General features: G+C 47.5%; 1 protein-coding gene across 2 annotated transcripts in view; it reads right to left on the reverse strand.

Annotated features, from left to right (window-relative positions):
• Positions 1 to 1,316: 1,316 nt before the first annotated feature.
• Alpk3 (alpha kinase 3) overlaps positions 1,317 to 19,699 on the reverse strand; it is a 53,992-nt gene continuing 35,609 nt past the window's right edge. For both annotated transcript variants that reach the window (XM_026388238.2, XM_026388237.2), the window contains 9 exons: positions 16,673 to 18,749; positions 15,618 to 15,765; positions 15,116 to 15,243; positions 14,954 to 14,989; positions 11,317 to 11,597; positions 10,644 to 10,732; positions 9,664 to 9,887; positions 6,457 to 6,505; positions 1,317 to 5,925 (listed from right to left, as the gene is read on the reverse strand). In XM_026388238.2, the coding sequence (XP_026244023.2) occupies positions 5,583 to 5,925; positions 6,457 to 6,505; positions 9,664 to 9,887; positions 10,644 to 10,732; positions 11,317 to 11,597; positions 14,954 to 14,989; positions 15,116 to 15,243; positions 15,618 to 15,765; positions 16,673 to 18,749 (3,375 nt within the window). In that variant the 3' untranslated portion in view covers positions 1,317 to 5,582. The remainder of the gene's footprint in view (positions 5,926 to 6,456; positions 6,506 to 9,663; positions 9,888 to 10,643; positions 10,733 to 11,316; positions 11,598 to 14,953; positions 14,990 to 15,115; positions 15,244 to 15,617; positions 15,766 to 16,672; positions 18,750 to 19,699) is intronic.

Consider the following 19,699-nt stretch of genomic DNA (forward strand, 5'->3'; position numbering starts at 1 on the left):
TTGGATACCTAGCACAGTGGGATGGTGATGGGTGGTGGTGGTAGTTCAGAATCAGGAAGAAGAAAGATTCTTAGAAGAAACTATCAATTAGAGGACATATGTTGTCAAAAACATATAGGCCAGGCGTGGTGGCGCATACCTACAATCCTAGTGGCTTAGGAGCCTGAGGCAGGAGGATCACAAGTTCAAAGACAGCCTCAGCAATTTAGTGAGGCCCTGTCTCAAAATAAAAACTAAAAAGGGCCAGGGATGTGGCTTGTGGTTTAGCATCCCTGGGTTTAATCCCCAGTACCCTCCCCACCCCCAAAAAAGGATATTTACAGAAACTTATTGTTTGACCAAGATGAGCAGAACATACTTTTGGTTTAGATTGTATTTATTGATATGTTCACTTATCAGAGATTCTTTGCTCACTATAGAAACTCATAGCCAGATATGGTTCTAACTAATTTAGGGGGCCTTGGATAACATAATTCTAGACTAAATGTTGGCTCATGCTAGATTATATTAAAAGACCTAACAAGCCAAGTGTGGTAGTGTGTGCCTATAATCCCAGGTACTTGGGAGGCTGAAGCAGAAGTATCACTTGAACCCAGATGTTTGGGGCCAGGCTGAACAACATATCAAAACTCTCATATCATTTTTAAAAAAATCCAAGAAAGGAAGGAATTCAAAGATTTCAGAAGACAAAAATGCTTTATTGAGTCCCTGGCATGTATCCAACCCACCTGCCCTCTCATTGTCCTCTAGCAGGATTGGAAGGTGGGCTCCCTCCTTGCCCTGAGAAATAAATGAGTGAGGCTCTGCTGGCTTCCTCTCTATCTCTAGGCCTGGAATGCTGGTTGGAAGAGCTGCTATAAATACAAACTCCCTGACTTCAGCATCAGAGATAGTCAGAAGGAACAAAGTTGGATGGTCAGGAAAATAGCCATGAACATGAAAACCAGACCTTGAGCTGTGGTTAATCAACCGCTGAGTCCTGGGAATGAAAAAGGACAGGCAGTTCCTAAAATATCACCTAGTAAGTCTTGTAACTGGTTGAGCAATAATTCCCGGTTGGGCCTACAGGTCTGTTTCAAGCTGCCAAGATAAAGTCTCAAGATCTCCTTCCCTAGGCTTTAACTGGAGAGGAAGTCAAATCTCCAAATATCTTTTTTTAAGTATTTTTTTTTTTAGTTGTAGATGGACACAATATCTTTCTTTCTTTATTTTTTTATGTGGTGCTGAGGATCAAACCCAGTGCCTCATGCATGGGAGACAAGCGCTCAACCACTGAGCCACAACCCCAGCCCCCAAATATCTTTTTGAAGGAAAGGCTTATTTTAACTTTTGATGCATATTGTGACCCTTCCTTGCAGCCTTACCCCAAAGGGATCTGTGTCCATGTATCTAGGTCTATAGAAGGGTCTGGGGGTCCACAGTTTCCCTAGGTGCCTTAGGGGTAAGACATATGAAAGTCAGAGGTAAGAGATAAATCACATGAAAACACAAACAATACAAACATTGCCCCCTTGAAAATGTCCTGGGGGTTGACTATTTCCTTCATAATATGGGCCAAACTCCTTACCACTAAGGCTATTCGGCCTGGAATTGTCCAGGCAACGTGTGCCACTTTGGGGCATCGTACTCCAAACCAATTACTGACTGATCTAGTAAGTTGCCAGCTTTAGGCTGCTCCTAGAGCAAGTGAAAGCTCTCCTACTGGAAAAGCCTTTTTGTACAACTGGTTCTGCCACCAAGTCATATGGCCTTCCAGATTCAATGTGTCTGTGTGTGGCACATCAGGAAGCCATGTGGAGCCTGTGACAGAGCAGAGTGCTCTAGGGAACGTGTGAGTCCTGCTAAGAGACATGTGGTAGGGGAATCCAGCATTCAGAACCAAGCGATGCTCAGGCCAACAGGTATTTTGAGAAATACCCCTCTGGCTCTCCACTAGGCTCTAGGGGGTCCACACATGGCTTTGGCACATTAGGCAGCCATGCTGCCTTCAGGGAGTTGTCTGATCCACCAGCCATGAAGTCAGGTGGACACAGTCACTTCAGGATGGGACTCTAAAGGCACAAGCAGTACATGTGGATGGCTCACTCACTCCCCCACTCTGCCACCTCCTACCACACTGCTGAGCTTCCCTCCATCTACACCTATGGCCCTAAGAGGGCTCAGTCACTTGTTCTGGATTTGGATTGGTTCTCCTTACCCATCATGCCTCTCCCACCATCAATATGCAGTGAATTATCAAATACCACAAACATCATTGTGGTGTCCTCACACCTTGCACTCAGCCAAAGAACTCAGTTTACAACAAAAGTAATGGGTTAGTATATAGGACCTTCATTCAGCTTGTGAGATTCCCACAGACCAGTTGACTTGATAGCATGGTGAAATGGTGCGTTGAAAACATGGCACCAAATACAACAACCTGAGAGGCTGATTCAGGCCTGCAGGAGGAGGTATAAACTTTGTGAACTGTCAATCAAATATGGTGTCATTTCTCCTACAGGGCTAGAAAAAAGTGAGGAGATGGACATGCTATCACCCTATCTCACTGCTTTTCTCATATTTAAGGTTTGGAACCAGTCTGGTGTAGAGGTTTTAGTCCCCAAGGGAAAAACACATCCTCAAAGAGAGAGTAATGATTCAACTGAAAAGGAAGCCAGTTTCGGGCTCCTTATGCCTCTAAGGGACAGAGAACAAGAGGTTGAGAGTATAGCTAGGATGATGAACCCCAAGGAGGGAAAATATGGTTGCTGCTACATAGCCAGGACTAGAGATGGACATGGGAGATTCCTGGTATGCTTCCTGGTACTGCCAAGTCTAGCAGTGCATGCCTGTCATAAAGGAAGTACCACTAAGGGGCTGCACTTCAGAGCTGAACTCCAATGGGCTGAAAAGCCCTAATTATAGACACTAGTTCTCATGACCAACTGTAGAAATGTCCTGCAGTCTTTACCTATACCACCTTTCTTTCAATTTCGGGTGAACAAGGTTAATTTCATCAGTTAAACCATGGACTGCAGGATTTCAAAGTGGGATTATTACTAGTGATAACTGGACTTTGGGGAAACCATAGCCCTGTCATTACCCCTGTGTTGAGAGCCGCAGCCGAGTCGGGATGGTGCCTGGCCCCTGGACTTAGTAGTTGGATATGACCTAGAGTTTCTTAAACAGAGAGGAATTTGTTTTGGGTTGTATTTGGGAGAGTCAATACATCAAATGGGAAGAACCATGTGTGTGTCAGGGAATATCTCTTAGTTTTGTACTTCAAAACCCTTTCTACCCTTCCACTCTCCATAATTCTTCTGGTAAGAATCCTCATCCTTTGGGAAACTGCTTCTCTCTCACTCTGTGAGGCCCTGAGCTCCAGGCCAGCTTTTCTTACCTGGAATTTGGATCTTGAATGGAGGGAGACACTGGGACCTACAGCAACAGCTCCTGGGGGCAAGCACTGGAGCTGCCCTGGTTCCCACTCTCTCCAAGGCTAATTAATTGTTCAATAATTCTTTTGGTTCCACGAGCTACCCCAACATCTTTCCCATGAACCCTTCTTTTGCTTAAGTTGGTCCAATTTAATTTCTGTTGCTCAAAATTCAAACACCAAGGATGGGCATTCTCTCCTAAGACTGCCTATACATCTTTTCCTCCCGCATAAATGGGGCTGGCATAAAGTAGGTGCTCACAATTTGCTGAATGAATGGGTGAATGATTAATGGATGAACAATATCCAACTTTCAATTCACCAAAGTAAGCTGGGTATATAGTCTGGGAGAACTAAGGGCCCCCTGGGGCAAGAGAAGGAAGTAGGGAGCTACCGGAGCAAAGAGGAGGTAGAGAAGTTAAAATCATGAGGATGGAGGAGGAAACTTCAGGTGAGGGAAAGCCCTGGGTGGGGTGAGGTGGGACTGAGAAGCACGTAAGGGTCAGCAAGTAGCTGGGGGCAGATGCTGCTTGACATCCAGACCAGTCCTGCTGTGGCAGAGGCGGCCAGATATATGGGGAGTTTCTGCTGAGTCCCCAGCTCTGTTCTTCCTTTCTAGGTTCCTTCTTTCATGTTCTCTTCCAAACGAAGGTGCAATTCCAAAGTCATCAAGTCCCCCAAACACCTTGCTAAGGGGCACAAGCCATCAGCTGAATTGTGTAACAGACTGTCCAGCTGCAGCCAGAGAAGACTGAGATGGAACTTCAGGCTAGGAACCAAAACGTTGATTCATTTTTCCAGTAGACCCAGGAACTATAGGATACCTTAGACAGCCTGCAGTACCACTGGGAAGAGGGGATCCTGACTATAACCACACCAGATGAGGGCAAGCAGGACACACGGTTGCTGCCTTTATTGCATTCCAGGGGAGCAGGCTAGCTCCAGACCTGCCCCACTCCAGGTCTCCAGGAGGGATGTCCAGGGTGTTGGGCCCAGCACAGAATTTCTCAGAAGCCCAGGCATGAGGGCACAGAGCTGGAGCCCCAGGATCAAGAGCTAATGGGCTAATGGTTGGGGGGCAGGGGTCCTAATTCCCAGATGGAGACACACTCCACCCAAGCATGTGAACGGATCCTTCCTAGAACACCCATGTGGACTCCCCTGTGAGGAAGAGTCCCAGCCCTCCCTCCACCCCTTTGAGAGGCGGGTGCAAAACTCACTGTAACCCCACTCCTTTCAATATTGGGCATGAAGCCTCTCAAAGTCAACGCCCTCCCTCTGGCTATTGCTGCTGGCACCCTCATGCCAGTTCTCACCTCATGAGCAGAGAACCTGGGAGAGGTAGAGGAAGAGGGCACCAGGATGGAGGGAGAGGCCAGAGGGGCTGGGCCTCAGGGTGTGGGTCAGGCCTAGGGAAGGTCTGGGACAAAGGGACAAGCAAAGAATTGATGAAGGGCAGTCAGCAGGCTGCAACTCAAAGCATGAAGGTACAAGGGAACATGGGAGCAGGGGAGTGGGTGTCTGAGTGATGGGAAGGAACAGCAGGAACACACCTCATCAAAGACCAGCGCAGAAGGACATGACAGGCTCGGAAGGGCCCTGAGCACTGTGCGTGCTCGGGACAGGTTAGTTGAGGGATAAGCTGGGCTGAATGAGGCTAAGTAGCGGGAAGGAGAAGATCCCCTGAACATCACCAAGCCAGACCCACCAGAGGAAGTCTGGAGCCCTGATGACAGGGAGAGATAGGGGCCAAACAGGGGCAAAACAGCAAATGTTGGCCCCCGGAGTACAACATTAATTGAAGGGTTTGGCTGGGGCAAGGGTTCGGGCTACAGAAATCATGCAGAGGACTTGGGGAAGCCTCCAGCAGTGGCATGTGTAAACTTCAAGAAGGGCCTAGATCTCCAGGCCCTTGGAGGTAGGGCCTGCTTAAGGCCTGCAAGCCCTGGATAACAATGGCACCAGGAGAGGCCAATGGGCTGTGTGCTGTGCCCAGAGCCATCCAATGAGGAGTTGACTGAGGAGAGGCTGCTCAGAGAGGTCCCCAAGAAGTGCCTCCTTAGGTCACCTTCTCTGGTTTGTTCTGTGTTGAGAATGTCTCCATCCGGTTCAAGCTGCTTCCTGGTTGGTCTGCTGCTGGGTGGAGGCCCCCAGCCTCCTGTTGGGGCTACCGCATGCCCTGGGCCTTGGAGCCTCCATCTTGGATGGGAGGCTGTCCCGATGACTGGATAGTGACTGCCTCTGAAGCCTGAGAGGTCTTGGAGCTTGGAGCACTCTTCCGGGTGCCCTGAGGACTAGGGAGGCCTTTCTTCTGGGGCTGAGGACTCAGCTGGGGGCCCTTCCTGCCAGCAGATGGACTCTTAGAGCCTTTGGCCTTGGCTTGGGGATGGGCAGTCTCAGGGACCTTGAGGGGTTTCAGCCCCAGCATCGCACAGTAGGTGTTGCACTGGTGGGAAGAGACAAACTGGTCCAGCAGGGCAGGGAAACAGCTCTCCTTGAGGCCTTGGTATCTGCAGCCAAACAGTAAGAGCTGAGTGGGTCGCACCCAGAGTGACAGGCCCTTGGGGGCCGACTTTGGGGTGGCCATCACTAGGGTATATTCTACCCTATTCCCTTGGGTTCTACCTCAGGTGGCAGCATCCCAAACATTGATTTAAAAACTGGTCTCATTACACCTTGACACACAGGATTCACTTTTGCGCCATCCTGTAGTGTGAGGAGAGTCTGCCTTTTAAATATAAACTGATGCAGACTTGAGGTCAACCGTCTAATCCCAGGGCCCTTGCCCATCCACATCCTGATGAGCATTCTCAAGGGAGAAGGAGTGGAGGAGTCCCTAAAGGCCCGGAATTTCAGGAGAATGTAGATATGGGCATTGATTACAGCTGCCAGTCCAGACCTGGGGTCAAGGGCACCGGGGTGGGTGGGGGGAATTAATGGCCTCAGGGTGTCACCCACACCCCAGGGATGGAAATCAGAAGGAATCAGGATGTCCAACATCCTGAGAAGACTAGAGTGTGCTATCCCCAAGAACCACTCACCCTCGCAGTTTGGTAGCAATCTGCACATCAGTCATCTTCCAGTCAACCCCTGAAAAGAGAGAAAGTCAGGGGTTGATGGCAGCCTGGCTGGGTCCTAGGCTTCCATGTCTTCAGCAAGGACATCACTTTAGATGGGAACTTCCCAGAGTTCAATGGAGGCAGGTCTTCGGCCGTCCTCTCAAAGGTCATCCCCACCAGCCTGACTCGAAGGCACTGCACAAGCCTCTGTATGACTAGTTGTTATGGTTTTGATCTGGAATGTCCCTCAGAAGCTCATATGGCAAAGCTTGGTTCCCCAGTGCAGCCATGTCCAGAGGTGGGACTTTTAGGAAGGGGTGGAACATGAGAGCTCTGACCTCATCAATAGATTAATCCACTTGATGGATCAATAATTTGAATGAGTTATTGGGAGGTGGGACCTATTTAGAAGAAGAAGGTCCGAAGGTGTGTTCCCTGGAAGGATTTAGCTTGTTCTCAGCCTCCCCCCACCCTCTGTCTGTCTTTCTCTCTTTCCCTGCTGCTGTGAACTGAGCAGCTCTCCTCCGCCACACCCTTCTGCCAGGATGTTCTGCCTCACCCTGGGCCCAGAGCAATGGAGTTGGCCAACCATGGACTGAACCTCTGAAACCATGAGCCAAAATAAACTTTTTGTTTGTGTCAGGCATTTGGTCACAATGACAAAAACCTAACTAACACCCTGATAGTTAGTCATCTTCCCATTTTTAAGATAGCTCAGAGTTCAATGACTTGGGAAATTCATGCTTATTTTATAATAACTGAGCACTGATTGTGCAATGATCATTGTGAGTCAAAGTAAATGTTTAGTTTTCCTGACTCCTAAAGCCAAAACTCTTCCAGCTATGCAAGCCTGCCTCTACTAGATCAAACCAGGTCACAAACTGGACTGGATTCTAGCTTTGGACTAAAACTTCCTTTCTCTTAGATTAGTAGCCTATCCAAGATAGAGAAGATGGCAATGAGAGAAAAGTCAGGTATGGACCAGCAGAAAGGTATCACTGGAAAAAACTGTCTTCTACGCTACTCGTAAAGGCAGCAGGCAAATTCTTCAGGAAGCCAGATGGTTAAGACAGCCTTGGAAGAACACAGCCTGGCAAAATGATGATGGAGAGAAAAATTTGCCACCCTGCTCAGTCCACCCTAGTATCTCAGCATTCATGTATTAGATTTGTGATCCTCTTTTCCTATTTTCAAACTGTTCACGATTTTTCTAAGAGGCTGCCTTTCACTAACAGGGCTGAGGACCATCACATGATGGAGTAGCACAAGTGTCAGCTTTAGAACCAGACAGATCTAGATTTATGTTTCAGCTCTCTCACTTCTAGGCCATGTGAATTTACCAAGACATGTAATCCTCTAATCTGCAACTGTGAAAGAGAGAATAATAATGCCCATTTTACAGGGGTTTTGAGACCACAATACATGTAGGACTCTGGCTCAGTGTCTGAAGCACAGTAGTTATGAAATAAATGTCAATTTCTTTGTCATTTCTCACATTCCATTTGATTATAATAATGATCTCTCACATTTGCACAGAATTTCAGTTTGCAGGTTTTCCCAAATATGATCTCATTTAATCCTGAAAACAGGTAAGAAGACAGTATTCCTAGAGAGGGAAAGGCAATTAGAAGACATAACCTGTCTGAGCTTTGGTTTTCTTCTTTGAGAAACAGAAAAAACAATGCGATAATGGGGCCTGGTCTTAAACTATTCTGACTCCTAAGTCTTTCCTATGACAACATGTTGTCATTTCATGGTAGAGGCTATTTCTCACAGCTTCTTGAAGACAGTGACTACTACCAATTTATCTTGTATCTTCCCAATATTTAATAAATATTGGATAGAAGAGTGGAAACATGAATTTGTGACATAATAGATTGAATAATGGTGGCTTGATGTTATCTAGATCCCCTCGTCTGACATATGGAATTATATGTACAATAATTATTGTATAGCCTAACCCCAGTGAAAAGATACTTGGAGTCCATTTTATATCTCTTGTCCTTGGCCTTCTTACATTTATTGATTGATTGATTGATTGATTGTACTTGGGATTGAGCCCCGGAGCTCTTTGCCACTGAGCTACATCCCTCGCCCTTACTTTTTATTTCGAGACAGGGTCTCACTGTTACCCAGGCTGGCATTCAATCTTCAATCCTATGGCCTCAGCCTCAGGAGTCTCTGGGATTATAAGCATGTGCCACCACACCTGGCTGGTCTCACTTTTTGCCTCAGAGACAAGACTTAACAATGTGTGATATTGCCAGCTACCTTTCCTCCCACTGTAGACAGCAGTTTTTCTTTTTCTCTCCCCTGTCCAGTTCTGGTTAAAGAGCTTGGCCTGAGAGAATTGGTCAAACAAATAAAGGAGAATTCATGCTTCCCGCCTTCTTTTGTTAAGGAGTTTCTGGGTAACAGGGACATAGAGATACAACTCAAAGGGGCTGGAGCTGTGGCTCAGTGGTAGAGCACTTGCCCCACAAGTATGAAGCACTGGGTTCAATCCTAGCACCACATAAAATCAAATAAAGGCATACAAAACTAAAAAGAATTATTAAAAAAAGATAAAACTAAAAGAAAGCCAGACAGGCTTATATTTAAAGACTAACAAAAATGGAGGAAGATGAGGAGTGACTAGAAAGCTATTTGTACTAGGATGGAAGAGAGTTTGGGAGATTTGGAGAGTGAAAAAATCCAAAGCCAAGCTGCAGAGATAGGAAGTTTTGAAAAGGGAAAGGGTAACTGTGGGTTTTGAAATAGATCCTATGTAACACTACTTGAAACAGATTCCTTTTAACTTTAAGTGGGCTGGATCTGACTCCTTTAAATGCAACTTTGCAGTTATAAATGGGGTGACACAAGGGTGTATACTAGGATTGCATTCAAAATGGTCCCTGTCCAATCTACATTACAAGACTGTTATGAAAATCAAAGGAGGGCTGTGGATGTGGCACAAGTGGTAGTGCGCTCGCCTAGCATGCATGAGGCACTGGGTTCAATTCTCAGCACCACATAAAAAATAAAATAAAGATATTGTGTCCACCTAAAACTAAAAAATAAATACTTTTTTTAAAAAGCAAAGGAGAAAAAATGCAAACGTGCTTTATAAATTATCAAACATGCACTACAACTCTGCCTTTTCTGCATGCTTTTATATCCATGCACCTGTGCATCCTCACACCTTCATACCTGCCAAATCTGTGACAAGGAAGCTGCCATTTGTCCACTGATACAGCCAGTGCTGGAAGGTCTGGCATTTCTGCAAGGCCTCAGAGCTGCTGGATGCTGTTGGAGCCCCAGTACAGCTCCATTCCCGGGAACAGTAAGACTCCAGGGGCTTGCCCAGGTCCTCCTCCAGGGTAGCATAGGGGATATTGTTGGCAGGCCGGTAGATCAGATAGAGTGGGATGATCCTAAACATAGTGGAACTCTGCAGTAAGCAGCAAATATGGCCCAGAGAGCTCCTCTCTCCAACCCCATTCTATATTTATTCTTGGATCTAAAAGAAGGGCCTTTCTCAGAGGCTCCATCCTGAGTTCAGGAAAGGAAATGGAAGCCATTGACATCAGAGTCCTGTCTATTCTCTATGATCAATGGGACCAGAACCAAACCCTGCTATGGTCCCAGGTCAACCATGCTTGGGTAAGGGCTGAGCCAGTATGTGTCAAATAGAAAGGTTACCTCCAGAGCAGATTCAAACAGGTCATGATCAAGTACCAGTTAAACCTCAGATATGCAAGGGTCAGAGTTCAAGTCTCAGAACAGAAATAATTATGACTCACAGCTGACTCCTACGGAAGTCCACGCAGACCCTGCCTACCCATGGCAGGAGAGTCCTGACCAGTTTATTTAGATGAGCCCACCCCACATCTTCCACAGAGTCCCAGAATCTGGTATGCACAACATGTAATTGGTAAAATCTGGGTTAAAAAGTGAGGAATTAGGGTGGGTGGGAGGAGACTCAACCAGAGACTTTTCTCAAGTAGGGAGTGAATCTTGAGGTTTTCATTTCTAGATTTTGTGGGACCTTTGAGCTGAGCATGGGGTAGCATGAGCCTATTTGTACCTGGCCATAGGATGCCCCGTGAGGGGTTGGGAAATCACTGTCTTTGCGGAAGTGGGAGGCAACAGCTCCGCACACTGCATGTCCCCACCTCCCGTGCACTTACTCAGGCACCTCTCCAAAGCCGGATGCTGCCCGGGCTTCAGCTGCAAAGATTTTGCAGTACTCCCTGCTCATGTTCTGGATCTTGCACCCCTGTGGATTAGAGGAAACAGAATCTAATCAGCAAGGAACCTCCCCATCTCTCTCTCATGCCTAGGTCTAAGTAGGCGGGCCACCTGCTAAGGGACTCCAGGAGGATGCCAACCCTGGGGTACAATGGGGCTCACTCCTTCCTGTTCCCTATTCTGTGACTCATCTTCTCATTTGAATCACAAGGGGCTGTGGACTTTTTTCAGTTTGAGGTTTTCAAAATGGTTTCTAAACTATGTTTCCTGGAGCCTTAATGCTAGGAGGCAGTGCCTCAGTGGAAAAAAGGGTAGACCATCCCTACCCACATCATTCCTTCTTTATTTCCCATGTAAAAAAGACCTCTAGGAGAGATCAGGTTTGAAACATATATATAGTTTGAAACCTAGGGCCCAAATGGTTTTGAAGCTCTCAAGCTGTTTGAGGCCATGTCTAGATTCCAGGCTACATCTCAGTTTCTCCTCTAGGGCCACTATAGGAACCTCATAGGCTGAGATTGAGATGGCTTCTGCCCCCACACTGGGCTTCCCAACAGGACCCAGGCTTGCAAAGGGAAGGAGGTAAGACAGTACAGTGACAAGAAGTAGTACCTGAATGGTGACATCGTAGTTTCTGCCCAGGAGAGAAGTCTCATTGCTGGGCCCAAACACAAGCAGGCTGGACACCTTGATGATGCATGTGCGGCCTGACTCAAAGATGGGTTCCAGCCCGTAGATGACCTTGGCTTGGGAGGCCTTCCGAAGGTTACACCCATGTCCATCCCCTCGGAGCTCCTCACTCACCAGTCGCCCAAAGAGCTTGTCCCCCCAGCAGCCAGAGTCAGCCAGACCCTTAGCAAACACCATGGGGGTCATCTCAATCTCTTCTCCAACTGAAGGGGAACAGGAGAAATGTGGGAACTAGAAGACCCTGCCTGAACAATGTGAGATCCACAGGGATGAAAAGGCCAGAACAGTCTTCCACCTGTGTACCTGTGTGCTCCCTGTCTGTCCATAAGTGCTCTGCTGTATACACCTTGAGTCCCCTAACAGACTGAAAGCTGCTTGGGGCAGAAATTGCATCTGATTCAACCTTTGCCATTTAACAATCTCGGGTGGTACCCATTCTATAGTAAATGTCCAGAAAGTACCCAAGTAGGCAGGAGTGTTCTTGTGGCAGTAGCAGTCAATACAGAATACCAGAATTACTTTGTTCTAGACCTAAGTATAATAAAGACTCCATCTCAACCAACATGTTTGATGGAATAAAAACTTTGCAGGACCAATCCAGTAGCAGTGAGCACCCCTAATGCTCAAATTGTGATTGCTAAAGACCATTTCCCACCAAAAGGAATCAGAGCTCCATAAAGAAATGGTAGGCTGGGGCTGGGGTGGTAGCTCAGTGGAAGAGCACTTGCCTAGTATGTGTGAGGCACTGGGTTCATTTCTCAGCATCACATATAAATAAATAAAATAAAGGTCCATCAACAACTAAAAAATATGTTTAAAATATTTTTTAAAAAAGAAAGAAATGGTAGGCTATAGCACTTAGTAGGAAGTATACAGAACAGATCTGAAATATTCTGTGAGATAAGAAAAGTGTCAAAAACTACTGGAAGCTCGGGGCTGGGGTTATGGCTCAGCAGTGGAGTGCTCACCTTGCAGGGGTGAGGCTCTGGGTTCTATCCTTAGCACCACATAAAAATAAATAAGTGAAATAAAAGTATTGTGTCCAACTACAACTAAAAAATAAATATTAAAAAAAAAAAAACTACTGGGTTGTAGTTCAGTGGTAGTGCACTTGCCTGGCATATGTGAGGCACTAGGTTTGATTCTCAGCACCACATATAAATAAATAGATAAAGGTCTATAAACAAGTTAAAAAAAAAAAAACTACTGGAAGCTATTTGAGGCCTGGGCAACTTAGCAAGACCCTGTCTCAAAAAAATGACTTTTTTTTTTTTTTTTGGTACCAGGGGCGCTTAACCACAGAGCCACATCTCCAGTCTTTTTATATATTTTATTTTGAGACAGGGTCTCTCTAAATTGCTTAAGGCTTGCTAAATTGCTGAGGCTGGCTTTGAACTTGCAATCCTCCTGCCTCAGCCTCCCAAGATGCTAGGATAGCAGGCATGTGACATCATGCCCAGCTCAAAATAAGATTTTTTAAATGGGCTAGGGATGTAGCTCAGCAGTAGAGAGCTCACCTAGCATGTGCAAGGCCCTCTCCATTTAATTCCCAGCACTGAAGAGGAAAAAAAAAAAACCACTGCTACTGGAGACTTGTCAAAAAGGACACAGGACTAGGCACAGTGGCACACTCCTGCAATACCAGCAGCTCAGGAGGCTGAGGCAGGAGGATTGCAAATTTAAAGCCAACTTCAGCAATTTAGTGAGGCCCTAAGAAATTTAGTGAGACCCTGTCTCAAAATAAAATCTGAAAAAAAGGGCTGGAGATGTGGCTCAGTGATTAAGAGACCTGGGTTCAATCCTCAGGACAAAACAACAACAACAAAAAAAAAAAACACCACAGGAACTAACTGCAAACAAAACTTTGACCAAAACTGAAACAATCTTAGCCACAAAGGTAATTATTGCAATGTAGTACACATATCATACATGTTTAAAGTTCATTTGTTCATAATGGTAACTGGCAAAAAAAATAATTAGCAGGGCACAGTAGCAAATGCTTGTAATCCCAGCTACTCAGGAAGCAGAGACAAGAGGATTTCAAGTTTGAGGTCATCCTCCAACTTAGCAAGACTTCGTCTCAAAATAAAAAATCAGGGCTAGGGATATAGCTCAGTGGTAAAGCACCCCTAGCTTCAATCCTTACTACCCAAATAGTAAAAATAAAATAAAAAGGTGGGTATGGAGCCCAGTGATAAAGTTCAATTCCCTGGTACTAATAAACAATTTCCTCTATCAAAAGAAACAAACCTCATTGGTCACCTCTGGAGGATGCTAGAATACAAACTCACTATTCTGAAATCTAGTGAGTACAGAGGGGAAAAATGCAAGTACTTATTCATTTTCTGCTGGATCTGTATGTATCAGGATAACCAAATAATCATACAGAAAAATTCCAGCTACTAAAGACAAAATGATAGAATTAAAATACCTCCACATTGTCACTCTTAATGAAATAATGGATTTAGACAATAATTAGTGACTGCTAAAACCCCAAGATAATAAAGGGGGTTGTGTCAGAATTTTTTTTTTTTCATGCTGGGAGTTGAACTCAGGGCTTCACACATACTAGACAAGCTCTTTACCACAAGCTCTTTATCCCAACCCTTTTTAAAAATCGTATTTTAAGACGGCATCTTGCTAAGTTGCCCAGGTCTCAAACTTGTGATCCTCATGCTTCAGCCTCCTAGGTAGCTTGGATTACAGGTGTGCAGCACCATGCCCAGCTATTTTTCTAATTTAAAAAGGAATTGATCAGGACTGGTGATGCAGCTCAGTGGTCAAGCACTTTCCTAGCATGCTCAAGGCCCTCTGTTTAATCCCTAGTACCACACACACCCACACAAAAACAAACAAACAAACAAAACACCAAAATTTTAAATTATTTGATAACTGAACAAAAAACACTGGTTGGGTGAACATGTGATCGAATGTGATAGAATGAACAGAAGAATTAATGCATCTGTTAGCAAGTGAAGCTCCTTGGGTATCTCCATCACTGGTATTTTCCTGGGCCTAAGCCTTAGTGTAAGTCTTGCAGGTGCGATATGGACTCTCCTCCTGATTTCTGAGGCTTTGAAGTGTTTGTTACACTTTAGGGGTGTCTCAACATCACCAAATGCATTGCTCCTAGGTCCTTCCTAGACATTAAGGATGTCTGCAGTGGAGACCAAGCTGCATTTTTAGCAGGCTCCTTGTATGAGTCTAATGCAGGAATCCACAGAGCATGGTGAGAAACTCTGGGTGGGAAGCTGGCAGGATAAGGCATGCCCTGGTGGTCAGTCCTGCTCTTGATCAAGGACTCTGACATAGGCAGAGAGCCCAGAGCTGAATTAAACTGTGATGGAATTGTCCTCCTTAGCCACTTTCTCTCCTACATCCTCTGAAACATCAGTTTCCTTCTCCATTCCACCCCGCTCAGTCATATCATAAACTGGGCAGTAAAGGGCAGCATCTTGTGGACTGGGAACAGAGTCCAAGCCTTTACTGAAGATCTTGACTGTAGAGGGCAGGGGTGGGCAGGAAGACCCGTCCCTCCTCCCCCAGGGGGGCCACATACCTTCACCTTCCTCCCTGGAGACGAATCCAGACAATACTATGTGAGAAAAAAGAAGAGGGAGCTGTTTGCTGCCTTCAGACTGGTTTACCCAGGTGACTGCCCCCACCCTGCAGGGGCCAAGCTGGACAGACCCCCCCACCTCACTCCATAGGACACACTCACCCTCAGGGCTGAGGCAGAAGTCAGTGGAGGCCGAGCCATGCTCATTGTGGATGGTGCATCGATACACGCCACAGTCTACGGGGGAAGCCTGCACAATGGCCAGGGCTGCAGGTCCCTCATCCCCTGCACTGCAGAGAATGGAGACCCTTCTCATGAGGGCCGTCACAGTGACACAAGGCCTTCAACCCCACTCTCAGAGGCTGCTAGGAACACAGCTCTGGGAGCCCCTGGGAGGCAGTAAAAGGTTCCATGGTCAAGAACTGGCCCTGGATCATAGAGGTCTGGTTTACAATCATGAAACCTACTAGCTATGTGGCTTAAGACCTCTGAGCCTCAATTTCCTTGTCTCTACTATGGGAATAACATGGGAATAACAGAATCTCTTCATAACATTATTGTGGTGACTAAATGCGGTATAGATTTAAAGCATTAAGACAATACCCAACATGATTATTGTGATTAGGGAGCCAGGTTAGTTGAAGATGGAATCCAGGCTACTTACCTCCTGGCCACCTCACCCACTGGGCGCTGATCCTTGGCCCAAGTCAGGACTGAGTCACTAAGAATGTTGAAAAACTGGCACCAGAGCTTCAGGCTACCAGAGGCATCAGGAAATTGCTCCACCCTAATCTTCCGAATCACCTGTGGGGCTGAGAGCAGGAACCCAGTTAGGTGGCAGGGGCCACATCCCCCAATCTGTGCCCTCTCTGGCCATATCCCTGCTTCCCTGGGCCTCCTTGGTAGAATAGGTAAAGTGTAAACAGAATTCCAGACTCCACACAAACCCACCACTTCATAGTCCCAGCTGCCTCCCACTGTACCTCAGGTGTCTGCCCCAACCCCCAGAGCACACATCGGAACTAGAATGAACCCACAACTCCACCCCATCACAGGCCAGGGATGTTGTCACAGAGGAGGACAAAGACAACCACCAAGAGAGGATCTTCAGTGTGCATTTTAGGCCCCTTACTCCAGAAACCTGCATCTGAATCCTTTTTCACTACTTTGCAATCATGAACCCAATCTGTAAAGAGATGATTATGGTGATGGAAGGAGGATACTACTGAAGCCAGACACTGTGCTAAGTCCTTGGTATATCTGCCTCACAACGTTACAAGGTTGGTACTGCATATTATTATGTCCATTTTGCAGGGATAAAGAGCCAAGCAAGATCCAGGCCTTTATCTATCTATCTGTCTGTCTATCTATCTATCCATCTATCCATCCATCCATTTATCTATGGTACTGGGAACTGAAACCAGCAGCACTCTACCACTGAGCTATACCCCCAGCCCTTTTCATTTTTATTTTGAGACAGGGCCTTGCTAAGTTGCCCAGGCTGGCTTTGAATTTGTGATCCTCTTGCCTCGGCCTCCTGAGTAGCTGGGATTACAGGCATGGGCCACCATGCCTGGCTAGGACCAGGCCTTTCTGAGAGATAGATCATGAAATAAGAACATGATTTGTAAATCCCTAGTAGGGATGTGCTATTCCTGTGAGCAGCAGCGCCTCTCTGCAGCTTTTTGGAAGCCTTCTTCCACCCTTTATGTTGCTCACCTTTCAGCAGGTCTTTGGCTTTCTTGGGTTTGGCCAGAGCTTCCTGCTTGCCTTCATCCAGGGCAGGCTCTGTGTCCAGACCACTGGCCTTGGTACTGGAGCCCGGGTCTCCTGCAGCCAGCTCCTCTTCTGCCCTGGGCACCTCCAACATGCTCGCCTTCCTGCCCTGGGTAGGGGAGCGTCTCTCCCGCCCTGGAGACCCAGGTGCCAGGCTCTTCCTGGATCCCCGGGGAGAAACACTAGGGCTCTCCCTTTCTTCAGGCTTGGCCACCTCTCCATCTCCTGCGGCTCTGACCTTAGGGAGAAATCTCTTCCTCCGGGCCCCTAGAGCCAGTTCCTCGGGTGTGGCTGCAGGGAGATCTGTCAGAGCCTCCCCTGGGACCTCCTCCTCTGGGAAGAGTTCCTGAGTTTTGCTCTCTGCTGTTTGCCTGACCCCCTCCCCCAATGGCCCACCCATACCACTTTCCTGGGAGGCTCCCCAGAGGCCAGGCCCTTCAAGGGAAACCTCTCCCTCACCCACACTGAATCCTTCTGAGGTCAGCCCAGAGCCCTCCTCGCCCACCACAATGGTGGGGACCGTGAGTGGGCTGGGGGCCCGGAAGCTCTGGGCAGCAGCCAGGGCCTGCTGGCCAGCCTGCACCTCACGGTCCAAGAGGCCAGTGAGACGTCGGGAGGTACAGGGGCTCAGCAGCAGGGACTGCGCACTCTGCACCAGATGGTTGTTCTCCACACGCTCCAGGATGCGCCTCGATGTCCGGGGACTCAGCCCAGCCACTTCCACGGTGGGGGCCAGAGTGGATGAGGGCTCCAGACCTCCCGTGGCAGCCCCCACCTGGGACTCAGCTCCTGCTTCACTTGCCTGAGTGTTGGATAGCTTTAGCAGCAGAAGCAGGTAGTTCTTCAGAGAATCTATGAGGCCAGGGTCACAACTCTGGGTGCCTGAGGGCCTCCCCTCCATATCTGGCTCCTTGGCACAGGCCCCCTCACCACTGGTGGCCATGGCTTCTGCTGGGTGACTCTGAGTGGGGGGCCTCGGCCCCAGGTTCAGTGCGGGGGCAGAACTCAGCAAGGCCTGATCCCCAGAGGACAGGAAGGCAGCTGTGCTCATGTGCTGAGAGGTCAGGGTACTGTGCAGCCCCTCCTCAGCCCCAGGAAGAGAGGGCATGGTGGACACCTCCTGGCTTGAGCCACCCAGACCCCCACACAGCATATCTCCTGGCCACTGCTCCTTGGGGCCCTGGAGCAGGCTGTCCTCTGACTTGGCCTTGACCAGGCCTGACCACTCTGGCCCTTGACATCTCTCTCCTCCCACCTGTTCCAAGTTCCTCCTAGGAGGCAGCTGTGCTGGATGCCCAAGATTCCCCAAAAGGGGATCCAATACAGTGTCCGGGTGGTTCCTGGAGGCTGTTACTGCTGGCTCCTCAGATCTGACCATGATGCCAGGTTTTTCTAGGATACAAGATGTTTCTGGGGTCTGTACAAAACATTCAGTAATCTGAGAAGATTTAGATTGCTCTGAAGGTGGGAGTTTAGGGTCTCTGCATGGTGGGCTGAGGCTGATCACAGACCGATTGTCTGATTGATTTTTGATAGCTGCAGGAACACTGTCCTCTGACTGTGTCCCCCTTTCTTCCTGCATCCTTGTGTCTTCCTGTATCGTCCCATCTGCCTGTGTCTTTCTATCTTTCTGCGTCCTCTCATCTGCCTGCGTCCTTTCTACCCGTGTCTCCACCCTTCTCTGTGCCACCACATCCTTCTCTGAGTTCCTGTCTAACTGTAACCTCTCACTGTCTTGTGTCACAACATCCACCTGTGTCTTTCTGTCTGCCTGTGTCCTCTGGGCTACTTGTGATCTGTCTCCCTGGGTCTTCCCATCTGCCGGCATCTTTCCATCTGTCTGTGTGTTCTTCTGGCTTTCAGTTCTTCTGTCAGCAGATGTTCTCCCATGCTCCTGGGTTTCTGTATCCATGGGCTCGATGATACCTTGACTTCTAGAGGTGCTGCAGTCAACAGAGGCTCCGCCAGAGCTGCTGCTAGCAGATACAGTAGGAGCCATGATGGCCTGGGACTCCGGGACCTGAGGACCACACAGACAAAAGCAAAGAGTTAACTGCACATGCACTAGGAGCTCTTCAAAATAGCATCCTGACCTCTGATCATGCAGAACTGCTCTGAAGGAAATCCTACCACCTGGTTTCTGAGGCCTGCTGGAAGTTGGGAGGCAGACCTATGACAAAGTTCCAAAGCCTCATGCCTACCCACAATAATCCTTGATCCCAGAAACTAGACTAGGGTCTATCCAGAATCCAGGCCCAGCCTCTGGATAGTCCCTAGTCTAGTTCTGACCTCTTCCTGAAAAAAATCCTGCCTTGCCCGAAAGACCTTGCTCCTGGGGAATCCCACCCTCAGCCCTGCCACCTGCAGGACAGTGACCCCCCAGGTTCCCAGAGCTATCAATCTTTTCTTCTCTGGTGTACAGATTGCCCTAGATAGACTTATGAATGAAGTAGGAATGTGCTAAAGTGTGTTCTGACAATGCCTCAAAGACAGCATCCACCAGGGACATTGGGCTCATGGAATAACATGATAACCATCCAAACAGAGTTAATGGAACCATGAATGGCATCTACATCAAGAAATCAATGAAACATTACCTTTAGAACACCTACTATTTGCAGAGCATTATGCTAGCCTACTATGTGTTATACATATGACCTTACTCTGCATAATGATGGGAAATTCTTCTTCTTCTTCTTTTTTTTTTTTTTTTTTGGTGCCAGGGATTGAACCAGGGACACTTAACCACTGAGTCACATTTCCAGCTCTTTTGTATATTTTATTTTGAGACAGGGTCTTGTTAAGTTGCTTAGGGCCTTGCTAAATTGTTGAGGGAGGCCTCCAACTTGGTATCCTCCTCATAGGCATGTGCCTCCATGCTCAGCCACAATGAGAAATTGTTATGAGAATTATCCCCATTTTAGAGATGAGAAGAATGATGGTCAAAGAAGGGATGTGATTTGTCCATTT

Source organism: Urocitellus parryii, chromosome 6, assembly GCF_045843805.1.
Source record: "Urocitellus parryii isolate mUroPar1 chromosome 6, mUroPar1.hap1, whole genome shotgun sequence".
NCBI lineage: Eukaryota > Metazoa > Chordata > Mammalia > Rodentia > Sciuridae > Urocitellus > Urocitellus parryii.